Source organism: Schistocerca piceifrons, chromosome 1 (assembly GCF_021461385.2).
Source record: "Schistocerca piceifrons isolate TAMUIC-IGC-003096 chromosome 1, iqSchPice1.1, whole genome shotgun sequence".
Lineage (NCBI taxonomy): Eukaryota > Metazoa > Arthropoda > Insecta > Orthoptera > Acrididae > Schistocerca > Schistocerca piceifrons.
In genome coordinates, this window is record NC_060138.1 from 359509575 (window position 1) to 359532414 (window position 22840).

General features: G+C 41.8%; 1 protein-coding gene across 1 annotated transcript in view; it reads left to right on the forward strand.

Moving 5' to 3' along the window:
* Positions 1–22840, forward strand: part of LOC124709288 (4-coumarate--CoA ligase 1-like) — a 149485-nt gene that overhangs the window by 25607 nt on the left and 101038 nt on the right. Inside the window, exon 2 of the mRNA XM_047240828.1 lies at positions 11289–11410. Coding sequence (XP_047096784.1) covers positions 11289–11410 — 122 coding nt within the window. The remainder of the gene's footprint in view (positions 1–11288; positions 11411–22840) is intronic.

The following is a 22840-nucleotide window of genomic DNA, read 5'->3' on the forward strand; positions in this document are numbered from 1 at the left end:
TCTTGGACGTGCCATGAGGCCATCCAGAACCATGTCGTCTTGCGACCGTATATTCTCGTGACCACTCCTGCCAACGATCATGTATAGTGCTTATATTCCTGACAAGTCTTTCTGAAAATCTAAATCTACTGAGACAGCTGTCTTTGCATTCCTAAATGAAGCCTTAAATGCAATAGACAATAAAGAACATATCTCAGCCATATTTCTAGACCTCTCTAAAGCATTCAATGTCATCAATCACAACATCTTGCTTCAGAAACTTGAATCTGTAGGTATTAGGGGCCCGGCCTATGAATGGATAAAATCATATCTCCAAAACAGAGAGCAATTAGTTGAACTTACTATCCAAGAAGGGAACAAGATAAAGCCCTACTGCTCAGAAAAGCAGAGCATCAAGTATGGTGTACCACAAGGTTCCATTCTAGGACCAGTTCTGTTTCTACTCTTTGTAAATAACTTGGAATCAACTAGCCCATTCCATAATTACATAAAATTTGCGGATGACACAAATGTGGTTGTAAAAGGAAGGACCAAAGAAGAATTACTACATGAGATTAAAAATTGTACCACCCACATTACAGATTGGTTTTCTGGAAACAACTTAATAATAAACACAGAAAAAACAGCTACAATGCATATACACACAGTGCAAAATAAATGTCCACTACCACCAGACATAGAGTTGTTACTAGAACCCTCGAAAATGTAAGCTCTACAAAATTTCGTAGGATACGGATCCAAGAAGATCTAAGAGGGGTACAACGCACAAAATACATTACAAATAAATTAAATACCATTTTCTACACTATCAAAATTCTTTCTGATTGCACATCGAAAGAGACACTAAAAGACATATACTTCGCTCAGGCAGAATCCTTATTGTGATATGGCATAATCTTTTGGGGAAACGCATCTGCAAGCAAAAGTTGTTTTATATGCCAAAAGACAATTGTAAGAGCCATAGATAATGTTGCATCAAGTAGCTCATGCAAGTCCTTATTCAAGAAACTACATATCCTTCCACTACTATGTCTGGACATTTTACGAGTAATCATATTTGTAAGGAAAATCTTAGAAAATAGCAACAATCTTGTGTCAACTAACCAGAGTATCCACCTGTATAAGACAAGGAGAAAGAAGGACATACGTGTTCAACATGCACACTCAACACTAAAACAGAATGGACCACTGCAAACAGGAAACAGACTATACAATAAGCTACCTACAGATCTTAAGACAATAAAAGATACTTCAAACTGCTGTCCATAAATATTTACTGCAAAATTGAAAATTGTTATTATAGTATAGATGAATGTCTTGAATCATATGCCAAATACTAAAAAAAAATTAAAAAAATAATTAATTACTTGGATTAAATATAGTGTATGGAAGCTGAATCTTCAGTTGTGAAAATATTAAGCCTAAATCAATGTAAATACTCTTGTATGATCTAAAAACATGTATTGTAAAACACAATGACTTGTCCAATATCATATTGTATACCTTGTACAACAAATGATCAAAAGGACCAATAAAAATGTAATGTAATATCACAGAAGGAACCTCCAGCTTCTTGTGGCCTTATTACATGAACTCGTTCACACTCAGTGAGGTGCTAATTATGGCGTCTTCCTCACATTAAAGGCTCTCTTCACTAACACCAACTCACCACGTCCAGTCTCAAAGGTAACTAACGATCGACACCCTTACACATGGAGGTAAAAATAAGAGGAGTTGTCATGACGTCACAAACTTGAAGCCGACCCAAGTGAGGATCCGCTTCTGGTGGCTTGATTCCGTGTAGTCGTGAAGTGTTTTGATAAAAAATGGCGGCTTGCGTCGCTTATGGGTGTACTAATCATTCTGATTGTAGTCTAAAGGTTAAATAAATCACATTTCATTCGTAAGTGGACTTATTTAAGCGCTAATTTCTTATATATATTTGAAGTTTTGATGCACTGTAAACTTTTACAGTATGGTTTTATTTCTGTGATTTTACTTTAGACTTCCTATTAATCCAACGCGAAGAGCTCTCTGGAGGTGAACAATACACTTGGTTTTCATTGTTTGGTTATTCCCAAGTAACTGAAAAGTCCTGGCAAGAAATATCATGGATTTGGGGGCTAATGTTTTAAAATGAAATAATTTAATATAAAAGTAATGTAACTACATGTAGTTAATTAAATATTCAGTAAAATGTGTGGAACACCTGTAACAGTGGTTAAATTATAAGTACTTAAAGGGTTACATATTTGTTAAAGCAAAGTTCCCTATCTAAGTCCAGGCTATTTAAATCATCACAGTAATCTCTGTGTTGTCATGTTACCCTGTAAATTGCTCTTATTTGCCACACTGAATGTCACTAGGTTGGTACAACTTAAAAGCAAAGCATAAGTGTAAACTATAATGGGCCTGACAATCTTAAATTCAGTTCTTTTCCTTCGTAATTTAACGAATCTTTCACTTTGTTGATATGACAGCTAGCTTGTTTATATAATCCCTGCATACATCTATGGGACACCAAAGGAAATAAGGTAAGTTTCTTGCAAACATGAACATTTAAAATTTGCATTTGTCTAGAAAATGCAACGAATACAAATCGGTGCTTCTAAACTATCAATCATTGCTTTTGGAGTTCTGGCTTTATCAATTACAGACACAAACACAATGAAAGTGAATATAAATGGATTACGAAAGTACGCTTTTCGTAGCGCATACTTCTCTTCTCGGTTATTCGAAGAGTGTAAACAAAAAGGAATTAGTACTGAGGCCAGAAGCGTTATATTTTCGTGTCGTATTACTATATCGAATACGCATTATGCTGTACTGTTCACTAAAACAGTGTAACATTTACTATATAAAACAAATATCGCATGCACAGGACAGAAATAAAGAACAAGAAGCAATTGTAAACACTCGTCTGCTAATGTTTTGGGGGACCCAAGATGGCGGCAGGCCCCTTCCACTGGCTTCAAAACAACCTACAGCATATGTCTGTAGCACCAAGGAACATCAAAAGGTATGCCAGATTTGCGTAATGCGCTCTCATTGGTCAGCGACTTGTTACGTCACCCGGAAGCCAGACGGCAGCAGTCTCCGTTTGTAGAATATGAGAGATTGCAAAATAACTGTTTTCACGTCTGTTCTCTTCTCATATAACTTAAAGTTTGGCGCTCACAGGGTTGAACACACTTCATGTTAATATTATATACAAGGTTTCCGAAAGAAATGCTTTAAATATTAGTAGCAATGATGTTATATCGCCACGCAAAACTAGTGGCTGATGTTCGCATCCGCATTCATGCTCGTGTTTTAGGCATCTGACTACGGTAAATGTTTTACAGTTGGGTACTGCCTATTTTACACATGTTTTTGTAAATAAAAAGATAGTAATCTTAGAACTTACCTTACAAAGCTGATGCAGAAGCTACGTCGAAGATGCTGAACGGGACGCTGACTAGAGCCGATTCTTCCTTGCCGAATTCCGTTTCATTGCATCAATTTTGGCTCTTTTGTTTAAATGTCTAATCTGTATAAAAGTTCTTGTTCTGACATATAACTGAACTATTTTGCTATTAAGTTCGGGAAATTTCGCACTTATATGATCTGCTAAGGTTGCCATCACTCTGTTACAATGAGGAATATTTGATCCATGAAAAGCAGCAAATATAATTTCTAACTCACGTATTTTAGCAAACCAGTCAGTAGAGGGAGAAATGAGGCCCCCTTCTGAAATAACAGTAATCCAGTCTTGCTTCAGACTTAATTCTGTATCAACAACACACTGCTCTGCTGTATTTTCCAAAGAACTGTCGACGTTTTTGAACTTGAATGCTATATATCCTGCTAGATATTTTAAAGCATCATCATTCACGTCTTCACTGGTACACACTGAATCACTGAGATCGAAATCTAGGAGCAAGTTTTCGTCATCTGTAGCGGCGTCAAATGATTTATCAGTTACTCTTATACATAAATCACTCGAGAGAAAACGTGCAAAATCTTCCTCAGTTTCATCAGCTGGTGTCGGGTAGTTTTCAGAAGCAGAATTCTCATTTCTGTCCTCAGAAGTCGAAGCACCAGAAGACAAAGGTATTCCACTTGCACTTCCAGTCAGTATCAATAAACGAATTCTGTTTTTCACCTCGAAAGGAGTGGGATTGTTGTAGAAGACACCAAGGCCACGGATTCTGGAAAAGAAATTTTCCAGACAATCTTGATTAGGTCTGACTGTCAATATATAAGTAGCTCCAGAATTTTTCATATCACTGTAAAGTCAAAAAAGTGAATTTATTGATATAATGAATCCCTTCTGGAACGGGAGAAGACTGTTTCTTTTTCCTACTCGCATATTAGAACACATTTCAAGAAATCTTTTTAGAGAGTTTTCCTGACTTCTGATATTAAATCCGTAACCACTTCTAAGGGGAGCTTTCTCATCTTGAGGTTATCTCGAATTCAGCACATCGAAAACATCGTTCACGAGCTCAATGAAGCTTCCTTCGCGATCTTTATGCAGAACATATCTCACAGCTTGGGCAATGCGACGTGAAAATATCTGTGCAGCCCTTCGGACATTCTGACGATCACGTCCACTAACGTTTAGATGAACCTCCGATATGTGGTGATTGATCAAAAGATCGTCTTTCTGATGTCGAAAAAATTCTTCTATAACCATTTTTGTAATCACAGTACCATCAGGCAAAGTGATTCCGTCATCTACAAAATGATTTCTCAATAACTTAAGCAAATCTGGAACATCAAAAATAACCCATACTTATCTGCTATGATCAACAGGGTTTGAAAAGAATGTCTTGGATGTAGACACACCAAGTTGCTTCCACACATTCATATTTTTTGGTCCCATGTCACATGTAACAGCTACGATACGGATTCCTGCTGTTTCAACTTCTTTTATGACATTCTGCAACAAATCACTAGACATTGCAACATCAAAGTCATAATACACTGGCTGCTTCCATTTTGAAAACAAGCTGTGAACCATGACGACTTGGACATTGTTGTGTGGTCCGAGTACTACATCGTCGGACGAATCGTAAGTCACACGACCGTCAATGCTCATCTCGTCGACGCTTAGGACACCAATCGCCTCTAATGATGTGAACATTTCTGACCTACCTTTAATTAACTCCAAAACTGGTTTCAAAATACCTGGTTGGCACTTGAACTGTTTCGTCCATGTCTGGAGTGTTGACCTGCAGGGTAAAGGATAATTCTTTCTCCTCAGGTAGGCATATGCTTTAGGAGACAAAGCTCTCAATGTGAGAGCATTTGCAATGTCCTCTGAGCACCACTTTACTTGCTTCCTCTTCTGTAACAGACAACGAATTTGTCCTGGTGTGAAACACTGAGAAAGTGTACTTCTCACGTCCGAGCATACACATTTGTGCTTCATAGTGTAAGGCACATTACGTTTTATACATGTAGCTTGCTTTATAACTTCTTTCATGGACTTAATTCTTTGTTCCAGTCGAACATTTTTAATCTTCAAACTAACCAATTCTTTCTTCAGAGCTTGAATTTCCTGGTCTTTAAGAGAAATTAGCGGATCAGTAAAAACGTCTGTGTTGCTGGATTTGTCCAGCTTACTTTTCTTGGGAGATAAATTTTCAATGTTGAGAGCTCTTTTTTGTACTGTTCTAGTGCCACAGCGACGTTCTCTTTCTGTTAGAACACTACCGGCAACATTCGCTGTGCTGGGACCTGGAACTTCGAATACATTTCCGTGCCAGTTTGGTATTTTTAGAGACGGAACAGCATTATCCTGTAGCAGTTTCCGTGTAGGTGGACCTAACAATTCATTCTGCAAGTATGGTTTGTAATCGCTTTCACAAAAATGTTCAGAACAAACACTTGCATTATTAACATTAATTTTGTCCTCTCGTTTACAACGAGCAATCCACTTACGCTGTAGTTCAAAATTTTTTTGGAAAACGATGATAAATTACGCCTTCAGTCTTAACGTCCACTATTACTACATTCAGCAACTGCACAATACGACGTATTTGTAGACATAATTCCAAGAACGAAGCTACAAGACTCATGGAACAATTCATTTCCAACTGAACACTCGGCAGGACAAGAATTACGCACAAACTAACGTGTAACACGAACTCATATGCACGCCTTCGATAGAAACACTGAGCGACACGTTGTAAGCAAACTGCAGTAACTGCCAGGTGACGTCACAGCTCGAGATTCATCGTGGCGGATAAAGGGGTGGGGGGGTCATATTTACGCTCCCGTGTGTAGCACCATCCCCCCTTATTCTACCTCCATGCCTATACAGCAATGTTTAGAACAAACCTTGTTTGAACCCTCATAGTGACGCTACTAGCGTCACTTTTATGTGACTGTCGTCAATTTTCAATAGACATCAACTTCCACATGTAGAAACACGCCAAGTAACTGTCATTTATATCGTACAACTCCTTCGTGATGCAGCGATTTTTTTTTCTTGTCAGCGTAAATTATCTAGTAGAGAGCGTTGGAAGCCCCTTCAAGACTGTTCACACATGATGCTGTTGTTTATAACAAAGTAGCAACGCCAGAAGACTATCAATTTGGAGAAAGACCTGCAGAGGATTGATGAATAGTGCAGGCTCTGACAGTTGACCCTGAACGTAAATAAATATAATATATTGTGCATACATAGGAAAAGAAATTCACTAGTGTACAACTGCACTACTGATGACTAATTGCTGGAAACAGTATACATCGTAAATTACCTAGGAGTAACTATCCAGAGTGACATTAAGTGGAATGACTACCCAAAACAAACAATAAGGAAAGCAGATGCCAGACTAGATTCAGAAGAATTTTGAGGAAATGTAACTCATCCACGAAGGAAGTGGCTTACAAAGCGCCTGCTTGACCAGTTCTTGAGTATTATTCATCAATCTAGCACCCATACCAGTTAGGACTGGTAGAACAGATAGAAAAGATCCAACGAAGATCGGTTCATCGTGGGATCGTTCAGTTGGTGCAAGAGAATTACCGAGATGCTCAACAAACTCTGGTGGCAGGCACTACAAGAGAGGCGTTTTGCATCACTGAGAGATTTACTACTGACATTTCGAGAGAGCTCTTTTTGTAATGAGTTAGACAACATATTGCTGTCTCCCACATACATCTCGCGAAATGACTACAACGAGAAAATTCGAGAAATTAGAACTAATACAGGGGCTTACCGACAATCATTCAACCCACACAACATTTGTGAGTGGAACAGGACGGGGGGATCATGAAGGGGTACCAGAAGTATCCTCCGCCACGCACCATTAGATGGTTGGCGGAATGTGATGTAGATTTAGATGTAGACGCCACTTCTGGAATTTCTCAGTGCTTGACACCCCGTTTGGGCTTTATAAGTTTAATCGTTTGCTTTTTGTAATCTCGTCTGCACCTGGAATTTATCAACGGTGCCGCAAGTGGTAGATTCAGGATATCCCTTACTATGTGAACTACCTCAGAGTCATCTCGGTCAAGGGCTTCACACGAGAGGAGCATTTTGAGAAACTGCAGGTGGTTTTCCAACACCTGCTAGAGAACGGCCTTCGTTGCAAATTCGAAAAATGTAGCTTTTTCCCCCCAGAGCTGCATTTTTTGGATCCTGTGTTCAGAAAAGATGGTCTCATTCCTACAGATGAGCACAAAAGCCATCACAAACCTGCCGCCATCCAAGAACGTGAAGGTGCTTTAGTCCTTTCTTGGCAAGATTTTGTGTAATGATGAGTTCAATCACCACACTGTGCACATCTGCCAGGCCCTTAACCGGCTTCACCAAAATGGCATCAAATTTACCTGGTCTGCAGATTATCAATGGTCTTTTGAGACCAAGAAGCAGTGTTTGTTCTCCAGTCCCTTTTTGCCTTCTTTCGCGTTGGGTAAACCTTCAACCCTGGTGTGTGAAGTGGCTCAGTTTGGCATATGTGCCGTCATGTTGCATTGGAACAGGGATGGCACTGAGGAGCCCATTGATGACAATGAAAGACACTTCCCATGCTACAGTGTAATTTTTCACAGGTGGAAAAGGAGACACTGACTATCATTTTCGAAATTAAGAAGTTTCACATTTTCTTGCATGGAGCGAAGATCCTACCGATCACTAACTACAAGCTGCTGGTTTTCTTATTCAGCTCTCATTCCAAACTGGTGGATAGGACTGCCCACCAGTTACAGAGGTGGTCACTTTTCCTTGCTAATTATTTTTATGAGATTCAGTGTTGGTTCACCGCCCAGCATGCAAATGCGGATGCACTACCATGACTGCCAGTGGAACAGGATCTGGAGTTTGGTTGTAGGGAGTGGATGATATGTTGCTGCAAACCTTACTGGATTTTCCTTTGACAGCGTGGGAGGTCATGGCTGCTTTTCCAGATATTTCCAGCTGTCCAGAAGGAGTAGCCTGAGTACGTTCTTTCAGGAGTAAATTCAGCATAGTGTACATTTTTTCTCCTACATGATAGACTCACTGTGATCCAGGGAGGCCTCATACTTCCTACGGAGGAACAAACCTGTCGAGTTGTTATATCTCTGGCTTTGCATCCTGCCGTGCTTTTCCCATGGTGATGCCATTTGGACCAAGTGTATCAGCCAGCAATAGGATTGGATGCTGCGTGTAGTATTGGGCCATAAAGATCAGCATTTGTTTATGTTTGGTGTTATTAGGGAGCAAACGAACTGTCATTCTAATCATTTTTGGCTGTGAGCTGTCGGACCTTAAACGTGACCGTCTCCAAGTCAGCTGTATAATGTTGTCGGTTGCTGCATTGTTCCAGTGGAAGACTCCCAATTATGACAGTATGTTCCCCTGCTGCTGCCCCCTCCACATCCACTGCCATCCTAGCTTTGACCACAGAATATGTGCCAACAGGTCTAGCTACTGTCCCTGCCATTGTGGATCCACGGAATTTGAATCAGTGCCCGCTTTTCCCTGCTTGCCATTAGTAGAATCATTGCCCCTGACCATGTCAGTGGACCAACCATTATCCCAACCTCTGCAGTCTGCTACCCGCCCAGTGGAACAAATTGCATTGGTGCTGCCTCCACCAGTCGCCTATCCACTGCCAGAGAATCTCATGCCCTCTTCAGTTTTGCGATAGGGGCACAGCACAAACCAAGCAATTTTTGTCACTACATGAACATGTCAGGTGGGAGAGATTTAGTATCTCTTCAACCTGACATTGAGATGGAGGCAGAGGAGATGGCATTGGTATTGTAGCAAAATAGTACAGAATGGTGCTACGGAGTATGTATGCAAAGCATAGCATGGGCAGAACCACTGACCCAGGTGTTTACCTGCTGGCTGCAGTAGGTCTGGCTGGACACTTCTAACACTGATTTCAATGGCTGCAGACTAGTCTTAGCCTTGCAAAATGCTGTGTTCCATGTGCTCCAGTGTCAGTCACTCACAGTGGCCCATATTGGGTTTTCCTTCTTGTCCCTTCTCTACACAGAATTCAGACTCTCTGCTGCCCTGTAGACTAGCTCACACACTAAGATTCATTCCCTCCTCTAAAGTCTGTTACGTTGTTTTTAACTGAGGCACCATTAGCTAGCATAGTTACATTCTTGCTGGCAGAGAAAACTGTCATGCCTGTCTGATAGAAAAACAACATTTTGAGTAACATACACATCCAACTGAAAGAAGCAACATTTGATAATTTTAGACAATTGTTTGTCACATTTAAGTTTAAATCTCATCCTTTATTGCAGGGGCCATTGCACTCCATTCCTTCAAATAGCAATAGCAAAATGGAAGCTCTGGATCCCTGATTTTTCAAGTCTTTTGAGGACTTTTATTCACAAGAATGTGACCCCTTAGATCACAATTGTGTTAATTCTTTGGTGAGGTATTTACTGTGTGTAAATAGTTACAGTTTTAACTGAGACCCTGACTATTGGATGTAAATGTACTGTCATCTTTTACAGCTTCCAATTTTGGTGCAGGATGACTGTAGCACAAGCATACGTGCCTGTTATATTATTTGTACTACATAGGTGGGTGATTGTTTAAATACAAGAACAAGAGTTCTACTTGAAACGGCACATTGTGCGGCCTTTACCCTTACTTTTGTTTTGAATGTTCTTCGTGTGAGATGTTAGCATTTGAACATAAGAAACTTGCCATGATACAATCATGACAAGCTCCCTCTTTATTGCTTGATGGGATCATTTTCTTGTAACAGAGTAAAGCTTTATGCACAAAGATTTAGTAATGAAAGGACAGGCAAATGCCCAAAACCAAGTGTAGTGGTGCAGTAAGTTCCCATCCGGCCATCATGATTTAGGTTTTCCCTAGTTTCCCTAAATGCTGATAGTCCTTCACAATTACAAACTTGAGCACCATAGAATAGCATGGAGAGTTGCATCAAATTTCAAGCTGGACCACAACAAAAACAATAATGCTTTTATACAATGACTAGTGTAAGTTGAAAATGAAGACTTAAATAGAGATATATGTTCATGTAATGCAATTACAGTGTATGGGGATGTTTATTAAAGAGATGTATTCTATACTTCACTTGGTGAATATCAGTCTGCTATATTACATTCTCCACAACAGTCTCTCATGTCTCTTTCTTCCAACCAGTAGAGATTTCACAGTCTGGAACAGGATAACTGTAAATTCACAAGCTCAGTCAATCTACATTCTTTTGGAATGTACTATTCAATTAACACACCATTATTTAACATCTGAGAGGCAAACACTTCTTTTTTTCAAAGAGGTGGTACAACCTGATCTGCCAAGGATATGACAACTGGCCTGAGTGTGAAGGGATAAAGAATCAAACACAATCTTTTTTATGTGCAGTCACAAGCAGTGACTCTTTGATCTGTTTTTCTTTTTCTCCTTGCATGATCACCATAGTATCTTTATTCCATGTCTATTGTTATTTGCCAAGCTCAAAAATGTAGCAAGTGGCAGCAAGATTCTGTCAGCGTTGTTGACACAATTCTGGCAACCCATCATCAATTAAGTACACCACTTGATGACTCAGTAGTACCTTAAACATTACAGACTAGAATTAATTAAAAACTTTCTGGTTCAGCAACTGCTTATTTATTTAGTATTCTCTTTACTTGAGGTTATACTTTTGTGTCTGAGCCCTCAAATTAATCTAGTCAAAACTGTGTGTCTCCAAATGTGTTTCAGTTATTGTTATGGGTTAATCTAGTGTGTCTATTGACATGTGACATCCTTTAACATGCAATGAGATGATAGTGATTGAAAGACTATAACATTTGTCATATATGATGTTTAGGGGGTCTGAAGGAAGATGAATTGATCCTGCGGGGCCCACCTCTGCCACCAAGGCCTTTGGGGCAAACGCTGTGGGACCGCCTGCTCAATAGCATGCTGCAACATGGTGATGCCACTGCACAGGTTTGTCATTTTTAATTTTTTTATTATGGGCTACAACTTTGCACTATATTCAGCAAAACCATTAGCTTTGTGTCTCAAGCAGAACATGGCCAGTTATTTTTCACATTTATCTTAATGATTCTTCATGATAACCTCTTACAGAAATTACAAAAACAATATGATTAAATCATTAATGCACTATTTATAATATGTCACCACATAATATCTTGGTGGGATTTTTGACCACAATTTTATCTTTTGTTACAAATTATTGATCCAAAGTCAGTGTGCATCCATACTTTATTTTTTTAACAAGCAGGTCTTTTAATTGTTGTTTGAGCTGTAGTCTGATATTACTCTTTACTGTGTATGCAAAGCAGCTATTCCACTATATATTCTTTGATGATCTGTCCTTAAGTTCAACAGTGAAACTCCTTCACAATATGGTCAAGTCACTGTGATAAGTTAGTCAGTTATTATTCTCTTCAGTAGATCTTGTTCTTGATAAACTCATGGACATAATATTAATCTCCACTTAAAAGAATAGGCATGATGCGTTGGAGTGCTGGGATGGTGTGGCACTGTTACTGTTATAACCTTTAATCACCAATAATTGCGTGGATATTCAAACACACTCACTTATGAACAATAGCTGGTTACATGATAACAACTCAGTATCTCTCATTCGACTGCTGTGCCGTGACATGCGGCCGGCGCCGTTCGTAGCTAGGTGGCGCTCCCGCGCTCAGCCGAGTTGCGGAGCGCCTCTATCGCGATTTGCGCATACTGTTGTGGCGGCACTGTTAAATGTCTTGGCACTGTCACAACACTTTTCCTCCCTCAAGAAAAAAAAAAAAACTCACTTCCTTGGAGACATGGACAGTGCGGAGACATCCATGGCCTCTTGTGAGGCCCCGAGGAGATCCCGCGGAGAGACATGAGAGTATGGTCGAAAATGTCCAGGACGGAAGCTCCTGCGTGGAACATGCCTCCTGGACGAGATGATGGGTGAAAACTCCGGAGCAGCATCCATAGGTGTCGTGGACCTGGGGGTGTGCTCCAGCAAGATGGGTCCCGGAGAAGGCGGCGTCGCGACCTGGGCTGGTTCTGGCGTACTCGGAAGCGGTAGCGACGTCGGCTGCATCAACACGTACGGTAGAGCGGCAGCAGCGACAGGACTGGCTTCTCGGGCTGGTGGAGGTGAAGGAAGGGGCGGTGGCACCGGCGTGGCCACCACTCGTGGGCGCATCTGGTAATAATGGCGAACAACCATGCCGTTGTCCGTACGTATTTCACAAAGCCGGCAGCCGTGAAGAGCCTTGACCACCCCTGGAATCCATTTAGGGCGAGATCCATACCCTCGTGCCCACACGTCAGCGACCACCGAGTATTTTCCCGCACTAGGGGACACAGCACAAGGCCTGACAGGGTGAAGCAGGTGCAGTACAGTGCGCAGTTGGTGGCCATGCAAGAGTTCAGCAGGGCTGCGATCACCCAGAGGCATGAAGCGATAAGATCTCAGAAGTTGCAGCTGAGCGTCATCTGTGGAAAAATCACTAAGGAATTTTTTCATCTGGCTTTTGAAAGTGCGGACAAGGCGCTTGACCTCCCTATTCGATTGCGGATGGAAGGGCGGTGCTGTAACATGATGAATCCCTTGTCCAGTACAAAAATCACAGAAAGCCTGCGAAGAGAACTGAGGGCCATTGTCCGTGACGATCGTGGATGGAAGACATTCTAACGCAAATATTTTGGACAAAGCCAGCGTCATTGCCGCAGTGGTGGGCGACAGACATCTAATGACAAATGGAAACTTCAAGAAGGTGTTAATCAACAGTAGCCAATAAGTACCGAGGAAGGGGCTGGCAAAGCCAGCTTGCACCCGTTCTCATGGCTGCGCTGGATCAGGCCATGGAGAGGGCATTGTACGAGGTGCAGTCAGTTGTTGAGCACACTGACCACACACAGCAACCATGTGGGCGATGTCTGAATCAATACCGTGCCAATAAACGTGCCTGCGGGCCAGGGGCTTAGTCCGAGAAATCCCCCAATGGCCTTCATTGGCGAAGAGAGGCTGGCACCACAACCCGTGGAGATGCGCCATCCGTGGCCAGAAGAACAACACCATCACGAACAGACAGACGAAGGCACAAGGCATGGTAGTTGTGAAGGGGATCTGATGCCCGGCCCTTGGTCCTGTCCGGCCAACCCTGTTGAACAAAACCGATCACCTGACACAGGACCGGATCCCGCGCAGTAGCCGACGCGACCTGCGAACCTGTAAGTGGAAAACCCTCAACCGCAAGACGTTCTTCCTAATCAATGTGGAAACAGAGTAGTTCATTACGATCGAAAACCGGGTCGGGGCCCATCGGCAATTGCGACAATGCGTCAGCATTGGCGTGCTGGGCCGTGGGGCGATAGTGAATCTCATAGTGAAAACGAGACAAGTGTAAGGCCCAACGTTGCAGGCGGTGAGCTGCCTTATCCGGAAGCGACGCTGATGGGCTGAACAGAGAGACCAGCAGCTTGTGGTCGGTGATGAGGTGAAACTTAGAACCATACAAAAAAACGCTGAACTTTTTTAGAGCATAAATGATAGCGAGCGCCTCCTTTTCGATTTGAGAGTAACGCCGTTGCGCATCGTTGAGGGTCTTGGAAGCATAGGCGATGGGTCATTCCGACCCATCCTCATACCGATGGGTGAGAACAGCCCCTAGGTCATACTGTGATGCGTCAGCCGCCAGAATCAAGTGCTGACCCGGACGGAATGTAGCAAGACAAGGCGCCGACTGCAAATGAGTCTTCAGCCGAACAATAGCCTGCTCACACTCGTCGGACCAACAGAAAGGGACGTTTTTGCGTAACAGCTGATGCAGAGGATGAGCTACCGCCGCCGCGGATGGAATGAATTTGTGATAATAAGCAATCTTGCCTAGAAACGCCTGAAGGTCTTTGACCGTAGACGTCCGGGGTAGAGCGTTAATGGCCGCAACGTGCTGACGTAGAGGACGTATACCCTCACGGGACAAGTGGAAACCAAGATACACAATGGAGGGTTGGAAGAACTGTGACTTGTCCAGATTGCACTTCAACCCAGCTGAATGCAAAACCTGAAACAGTGAATGCAAATTGCGAAAGTGCTCCTCAGTGGAGGCCCCCGTGACAACAATGTCATCCAGATAGTTTATGCAGCCGGGAATGGAAGCCGTGAGCTGTTCCAAAAACCGCTGAAAAATGGCCAGCGCGCTAGTGACGCCAAATGGTAACCGCTGGTACTGATACAACCCACAAGGAGTGTTGATGACGAGAAATTCCTTGGAAGAAGCATCCAACTGCAACTGATGGTACGCCTCCAATAAGTCAAGTTTGGAAAAGAACTGGCCCCCAGCGAGCTTGGTAAATAACTCCTCAGGACGGGGAAGAGGATAAGTGTCAATGAGGCTCTGAGCGTTGACGGTGGCTTTAAAATCACCACACAAGCACAGACCCCCGTTTGGTTTAGAAACTGGCGATGCCCATTCGCTGGAGGTAACAGGAAGGAGAATCCCTGAAGCTGTTAACCTGTCTATCTCAGCCTTGACAGGTGCATGCAACGCCACCAGAATAGGGTGTGCCCGGAAAAACTTAGGGCAAGCTGTAGGTTTAAGAGTAATGTGGGCTTCAAAATCCTTGGCACGACCCAGACCAGCAGAGAACACGGACGAAAATTCAGAACACAATCCATCCAGCTATTGATACGGAATATCCTGAGATATGAGGTGCACATCATCATCAATGGAGAACCCAAACAACTGGAAAGCATCATAACCGAACAGGTTTTCAGTGCCCGCATGATCCACCACACAAAACGTGAGGGGCCTAACAACAGACTTGTAGGCAGTGGAAGCATCAAACTGGCCAATGATAGGAATTTTCTGCTTATTATAAGTTCTCAGATTTCGCGTAACTGGAGACAAGGGAGGGGAGCCCAACTCCAAATACGTGCGAGAATTAATGAGAGTTACTGCAGAGCCAGTGTCCACTTGCATGCGAATGTCTTTATCCAGAACACGAACAGTAACAAACAACTTATTTGTTTGAGAAAGCACACAGTTAACATCCATGTCCGATGCCTCGTACTCGTCGACAGGAACTTTAGGGGACTGACACACAGAGGCAATGTGGCCTTTTTTCCTACATGAATTACACGTGGCCCAACGTTTTGGACACGCGGCCCTGTCATGCTGTACGAAACAACGTGGACAAGAAGGAAGTGCGGAACAAACCTGCTTCTGTGGTTGCTGTTTTCGCTGTGAGCGTTGCGGCCCAACACAATGTTGTTTACGCGAGTGAATCGCCGCCACATCTTCATTCTCCTGTGAAACAGGCAAATTGTCCATGTCGAAAGTTGACTGTACAGCGCCTACATCACACCACACGTCTATCTGCGCGCCAGCAGCGTGAGACACTTCAAAGGATTGAGCGATGCTTAGAACTTCCGACAACAACGGGTTTGGCAGTTGTAGGGCATGTTGCCAAACTTCTTTGTCAGGAGCAAGCCGTAGAATAGCATCCCTAACCACTGAATCAGCATAAGACTCATGATGAGTGTCCGTGACAAACTGACATTTCCTACTCAGACCGTGTAGTTCCGCCGCCCAAGCCCAGTAAGATTGATGGGGCTGTTTACGACACTGGTAGAACGCCACGCAGGCGTCAACGACGTGGGTGTTTTTGCAGTAATAGTTAGACAATAAGTCACACATTTCTTGGAAGGACAGGGAGGCAGGTTCCCGCAGAGGGGCTAACTGAGATAGCAGCTGATAGATCCGTGGGGAAATCCAAGATAGAAATAACGACTTACACATAGGAGCGTCGACAATGCCGAAAGCCAAGAAGTGTTGCCGCAAACGCTTCTCATAATCCTCCCAGTCTTCAGCGGCCTTGTCGTAAGGATGGAATGGAGGCGGAGAAGAGGAAGACAGACGATGAATAAGCGACGTCAACAATGCCTGAATAGCAGCCGTCAGCTGTGTTTGTTGTGCCTGAATAGCAGCCATCAGCTGTGTTTGTTGTTTAATGAGCGCTTGCATAAGCTGTTCCATGTCTGCCCCATCATGAACACACAAATCCACAACGCAGTGAAAATATCCAAACTCATCGCCAAAAAGTGTTATAACCTTTAATCACCAATAATTGTGTGGATATTCAAACACACTCACTTATGAACAATAGCTGGTTACATGATAAGAACTCAGTATCTCTCATTCGACTGCCGTGCCGTGACATGCGGCCAGCGCCGTTCGTAGGTAGGTGGCGCTCCCGCGCTCAGCCAAGTTGCGGAGCACCTCTATCACCAGTTACCAGGTGATCATGTGACCCTCTACCATTGATGACAGTCATGGTAGTGAAGCAATGTGTCTGTGCTAGTTGGTTGTATAGAATCAACATAGTGCGATGGATCACTGTGGAGACATGACAGAAAGGAGCTATCGTGTTTGGACATGTCCATGACTACACCTCATAAGCATTTGTCTCATTTACTGATGTATCAATGTGGACTGTCCAACATTTCTACAGGGAATATTGAACCACACACAGCCATGCAAAATTGTGTAAGAACAGTGGTCATAAAACATTTTTAACAAACAGGAAATGGGGACAAGTGTCATGACATCTGATTTCAAATCCAACAGGATTTGCTGCTGTTAGTTAATGTAGGTCCATCTCAATCTTTTACTGAGTGCACATACTGAAGGGCATTGCTTACAATGAATATTTTGAGTTGTGTATTTCACAAAAAGCCATTTCTCACAGCAGCATGTAGAGCTGCACATCTACAGTGTGCAATGCCCCTCTTTCTCTGGGGGACAAATATTAATTATTATCAGTAGTAGTATACTAAGCTACAAATTATCATTTTAAACGTGTGTGGTCTCCCTGGTGTGCCTAGTCGACCACAGGTCCCCGTCGTGCTGTTCACTCTAACAACAGAGTACATACAGGGTTGAAGACATGGAGAAAGAAAGGTATCATCACAATCTGAGTTTAGAGTAATATAACTTTCTTACTTTTATTGGTCATTGTTGTATGCTCGTGGTCCAGTGATGAATCTCACCATCCACTGTTTGTTAAATCAATTTGAGGTCCAGGGTGTGTATTCTGCTGCGTAAAAACTGACGCATATTTAAACTTCCAACTTTTATTTTATAAATGCTGATCATGATGATATTCAATAATTTTCAGTGTAACAGCTTTTCCAATACATCATTTCATTCCCTCTACCCTTGACCTTCTCAAAGCAAGCATATTACAAGATGTCTCAACACCAACTGCCCATTGTCTCTGCACCCACCAACAACCGGCTCCTGTTCGTAGAGCTTACAAACTGTGCAGTACTGCCAACCTTGGTTGTTTATCGATATTTTACACAATGCACGTATACATATATGAAAAACATAGTATGAAAAATGAAAAGTGTTTATAATATAGTTCTGTGGCAATATACCTCATGATTGTCCTCATATTAACAGTTCTGTAACAAAATAATAATATTTCAGTTTATGTTTACTTAGTTAAAGTTCACTTGCTCCTTCAAGATGATTGATGACACCGCACACCTCGCCAGCCTGTGGTATCAGTAGTTTCAGTAGTCCGTTACATTACGAGTGGGATAAACAACATGAAAACTGGAAAGTAGCTCATTATAGACATGTAATGTGTTTCTTTTCAAATTATAAAAGTATCACATAAACTGATAGGCCAGTAAGTTGTTTAACCTGTGCTGTATGGATGATGTAGTTCAGGTCAGAGGCGGCTCTGTGATATTTTGGGGGTGTTTCTTGTACCCATTCATTTTGGTTGCTATAAACATGAACCAGGATGTTTATTTCACTATTTTTGGTGACCAAGGGTTACCCTTTTTCCTACATCTTCATGGTGAGTATGCTGATACTCCCAGCTTCCAGGATGAGAGTTACATATTCCTCAGTGATGAACACTCAGGTATCCTATCTCACCATGGTTAACCTGCTAAATCAGCTGATCTTAATCCCATAAATTTTGAAAAAATACACTGTTTTCAGTTCTGTACAACAAATAGAGTCATATTGATGAAAACTTGAAATGGAAGAATTGTATTACTGAATTTCTCTGACTATTAAGTTCAGCAAACTTTTGCTCTTCAGATAATTGCTAATCTTGAAAACAAATTTGCCTCCTGACATATTCTGTATATTACCATTTGATAATGTCCTATGGTCTCCCCCCATGAACCATGGACCTTACCACTGGTGTGCCTCAACAATACAGATAGTCACACTGAAGGTGCAACCGCAACAGAGGGTATCTGTTGAGAGGCCAGAGAAATGTTTAGTTCCTCAAGAAGCCCAGGAGCCTTTTCAGTAATTGTGGGGGCAACTGTCCAAATGGTTGATTGATCTGATCTTGTAAAATCAACCAACATGGCCTTGCTATGCTTGTACTGTAAATGGCTGAAAGTAAGACGAAACTACAGCCATATTTTTCCTGAGGGCATACAGTTCTACTATATGGTTAAATGATGATGACATTCTCTTGGGTAATATATTCTGGAGGCAAAATAGTTCCCCATTTGGATCACTGGGTGTGAATTACTCAAGAGGAGCTGTTGTCAGGAGAAACAAAACTGGCATTCTGTGGACTGGAGCATGTAATGTTAGATCCTGTGATCATGCAGGTAGATTAGAAAATTTCAAAATTGAAATGGATAGGTTGAAGTTAGATGTAGTGGGAATTAATGATGTTCAGTGGCAGGAGGAACAGGACTTCTGGTCAGATGAGTACAGCATTATACAGGGTGATTCAAAAAGAATACCACAACTTTAAAAATGTGTATTTAATGAAAGAAACATAATATAACCTTCTGTTATACATCATTACAAAGAGTATTTAAAAAGTTTTTTTTTCACTCAAAAACAAGTTCAGAGATGTTCAATATGGCCCCCTCCAGACACTCGAGCAATATCAACCCGATACTCCAACTCGTTCCACACTCTCTGTAGCATATCAGGCGTGACAGTTTGGATAGCTGCTGTTATTTCTCGTTTCAAATCATCAATGGTGGCTGGGAGAGGTGGCCGAAACACCATATCCTTAACATACCCCCATAAGAAAAAATCGCAGGGGGTAAGATCAGGGCTTCTTGGAGGCCAGTGATGAAGTGCTCTGTCACGGGCTGCCTGGCGGCCGATCCATCGCCTCGGGTAGTTGACATTCAGGTAGTTACAGACAGATAAGTGCCAATGTGGTGGCGCTCCATCCTGTTGAAATATGAATTGTTGTGCTTCTTGTTCGAGCTGAGGGAACAGCCAATTCTCTAACATCTCCAGATACTGTAGTCCAGTTACAGTGCCCCATATACAGACATTGTGACGGTTGACTTTCCCGTTAGTGTGGAAAGTTGCTTCATCACTAAACACAATCTTTGAAACGAAAGATTCATCTGTTTCCATTTGAGCAAGGATTAAATCACAGAAATCGATTCTTTTAATCTTATCAGCTGCAGACAGTGCTTGAACCAATTTCAGACGATAAGCTTTCATAACTAACCTTTTTCGTAGGACTCTCCATACAGTTGATTGTGGAATTTGCAGCTCTCTGCTAGCTCTGCGAGTCGATTTTCCTGGGCTGCGAACAAATGCTTGCTGGATGCGTGCTACATTTTCATCACTCATTCTCGGCCGTCCAGAACTTTTCCTTTTGCACAAACACCCATCTCTGTAAACTGTTTATACCAACGTTTAATACACCACCTATCAGAAGGTTTAACACCATACTTCGTTCGAAATGCGCGCTGAACAACTGTCGTCGATTCACTTCTGCCGTACTCAATAACACAAAAAGCTTTCTGTTGAGCGGTCGCCATCTTAGCATCAACTGACGCTGACGCCTAGTCAACAGCGCCTCAAGCGAACAAATGTACAACTAAATGAAACTTTATAGCTCCCTTAATTCGCCGACAGATAGTGCTTAGCTCTGCCTTTTGTTGTTGCAGAGTTTTAAATTCCTAAAGTTGTGGTATTCTTTTTGAATCACCCTGTATATATAAAATCAAATAGGGATAATGCAGGAGTAGGTTTAATAATGAATACAAAAATAGGAATGCTGGTAAGCAACTTTGAACAGCATACTGAACGTATTATCATAACCAAGACAGACACAAAGGCAACACTCATCACAATAGTATAGGTTTATATGCCATCAAGCTACACAGTTGACGAAGGGATTGAAGAAATGTATGATGAGATAAGAGAAATTATTCAGAAAGTTAAGGGAGACAAAAATCTAATTCTGATGGCATACTGGAATTTGATAATAGGACAAGAAAGAGAAGGAAAAATAGTAAGTGAATATGGACTGGGGAAAGGAATGAAACAGGAAGCCGTCTGGCAGAAATCTGAAAAGAGCATAATTTAATCATTGCTAACACTTGGTTTAGGAGTCACGAAAGAAGGCTGCGTACATGGAAGAGACCTCGAGACACTGGAAGGTTTCAAACTGATTATATAATGGTAAGACAGAGATTTTGAAACCAGATTTTAAATTGTGACACATTTCCAGCAGCAGATCTGGAATATGACCACAATTCATTGGTTATGAATTGTTGATTAAAACTGAAGAAAATACAAAAAAAAGGCAGGAAATTAAGGAGATGGGATGTGGATAGCCTGAAAGAATGAGAGATTGTCAAGAGTTTCAGAGGGAACATTAGACTAGAACTGGAGGAAGGAATACAGAAGGAGACAAATGGATAACTTTGAGAGGTGAAACAGTGAAAACAGCAGAGGATCAAATAGTTAAAAAGGAAAGGCCTAGTAGAAATCCTTGGATAACACAGGAGGTGTTGAATTTAACTGATGGAAGGAGAAAATATAAAAATACAGCAAATGAAGCAGATGAAAGGGAATACAAACATCTAAAAACTGGGACTGACATAAGTGCAAAATGGCTAAGCAAGAATTGCTGGAAGACAAATGTAAGGATTTAGAAGCATATTTCACTGAAGGGACCATAGATACCATCAACAGGAAGCCTTTGGAGAAAAGAGAAGCAGCTTTATGAATTTGAAGAGATCAGATAGAAAACCAGTCCTAATGGTTCAAATGGCTCTGAGCACTATGGGACTTAACTTCTGAGGTCATCAGCCCCCTAGAGCTTAGAACTACTTAAACCTAACTAACCTAAGGACATCACACACATCCATGCCCGAGGCAGGATTCAAACCTGCGACCGTAGCGGTCACGCAGTTCCAAACTGAAGCGCTTAGAACCGCACGGCCACACCGGCCGACAAACCAGTCCTAAGCAAAGAAGAGAAAGCAGAAAGGTGGAAGGAGTATATAGAGTGTTTATATAAGGGACATGTACTTGAGAGCAATATTATGGAAATAGCAGAGGAAGTAGATGAAGATGATATGGGAAATACAATACTGCATGAAGAATTTGATAAAGTACTGAAGACCTAAGTTTAAACAAGGCTCTGGGAGAAGGCAACATTCCATTAAAACTACTGATAGCCTTGGGAGAGTCAGCCATGACAAAACTCTTCCATCTGGTGAGCAAGATGTATGAGACAGCTGAAATACTCTAACTTCGAGAAGAATATAATAATTCCAATTCCAATCGCGACTTGGAATTCCAATTCCAAGTCACAGCTGCAAAATACTAACATGAATTCTTTATAGAAGAATGGAAAAGCTGGTAAAAGCTGACCTTGGGGAAGATCAGTTTGGATTCTGCAGAAATGTAGGAACACATAAGGCAGTACTGACCCTATGACTTATTTTAGAAGATATGTTACGGAAAGGTTAAGCTACACTCACAGCATTTTTGGATTGACAGTGTTGACTGGAATACTCTCTTTGAAATTCTGAAGGAAGCACAGGTAAAATACAGGGAGTGAAAGACTTTTTACAACTTGTACAAATATCAGGCAGCAGTTATAAGAAATGAGGAGCATAGAGAATGGTTGAGAAGAGATTGAGATAGGATTGTAGCCTATTACTGATGTTATTCAATCTGTATTTTGAGTGATCAGTAACGGAAACCAAAGAAAAATGTGGAGGACGAATTAAAGTTCAGGGAGAAGAAACAAAAAAGCTTTGAGGTTTGCCAATGACACTGTAATTCTGTCAGAGACAGCAGATGGCTTGGAATAGCTGTTGAACAGAATGGCAGAGGTCTTAAAAGAGTATATAAGATGAACACCAACAAAAGCAGTGGAATGTAGTCAAATTAAATCAGTTGATGCTGAGGGAATTAGATTAGGAAATGAGGCAGTTAAAGTAGTAGATGACTTTTTTTTATGGAGTAGATGAGTTTTCTTATTTGGGCAGCAAAATAATGGATGATGACCAAGGTAGAGAGGATTAAAATGTAGACTGACAATGGTAAGAAAAGTGTTTCTGAAGAAGAGATATTTACTAGCACT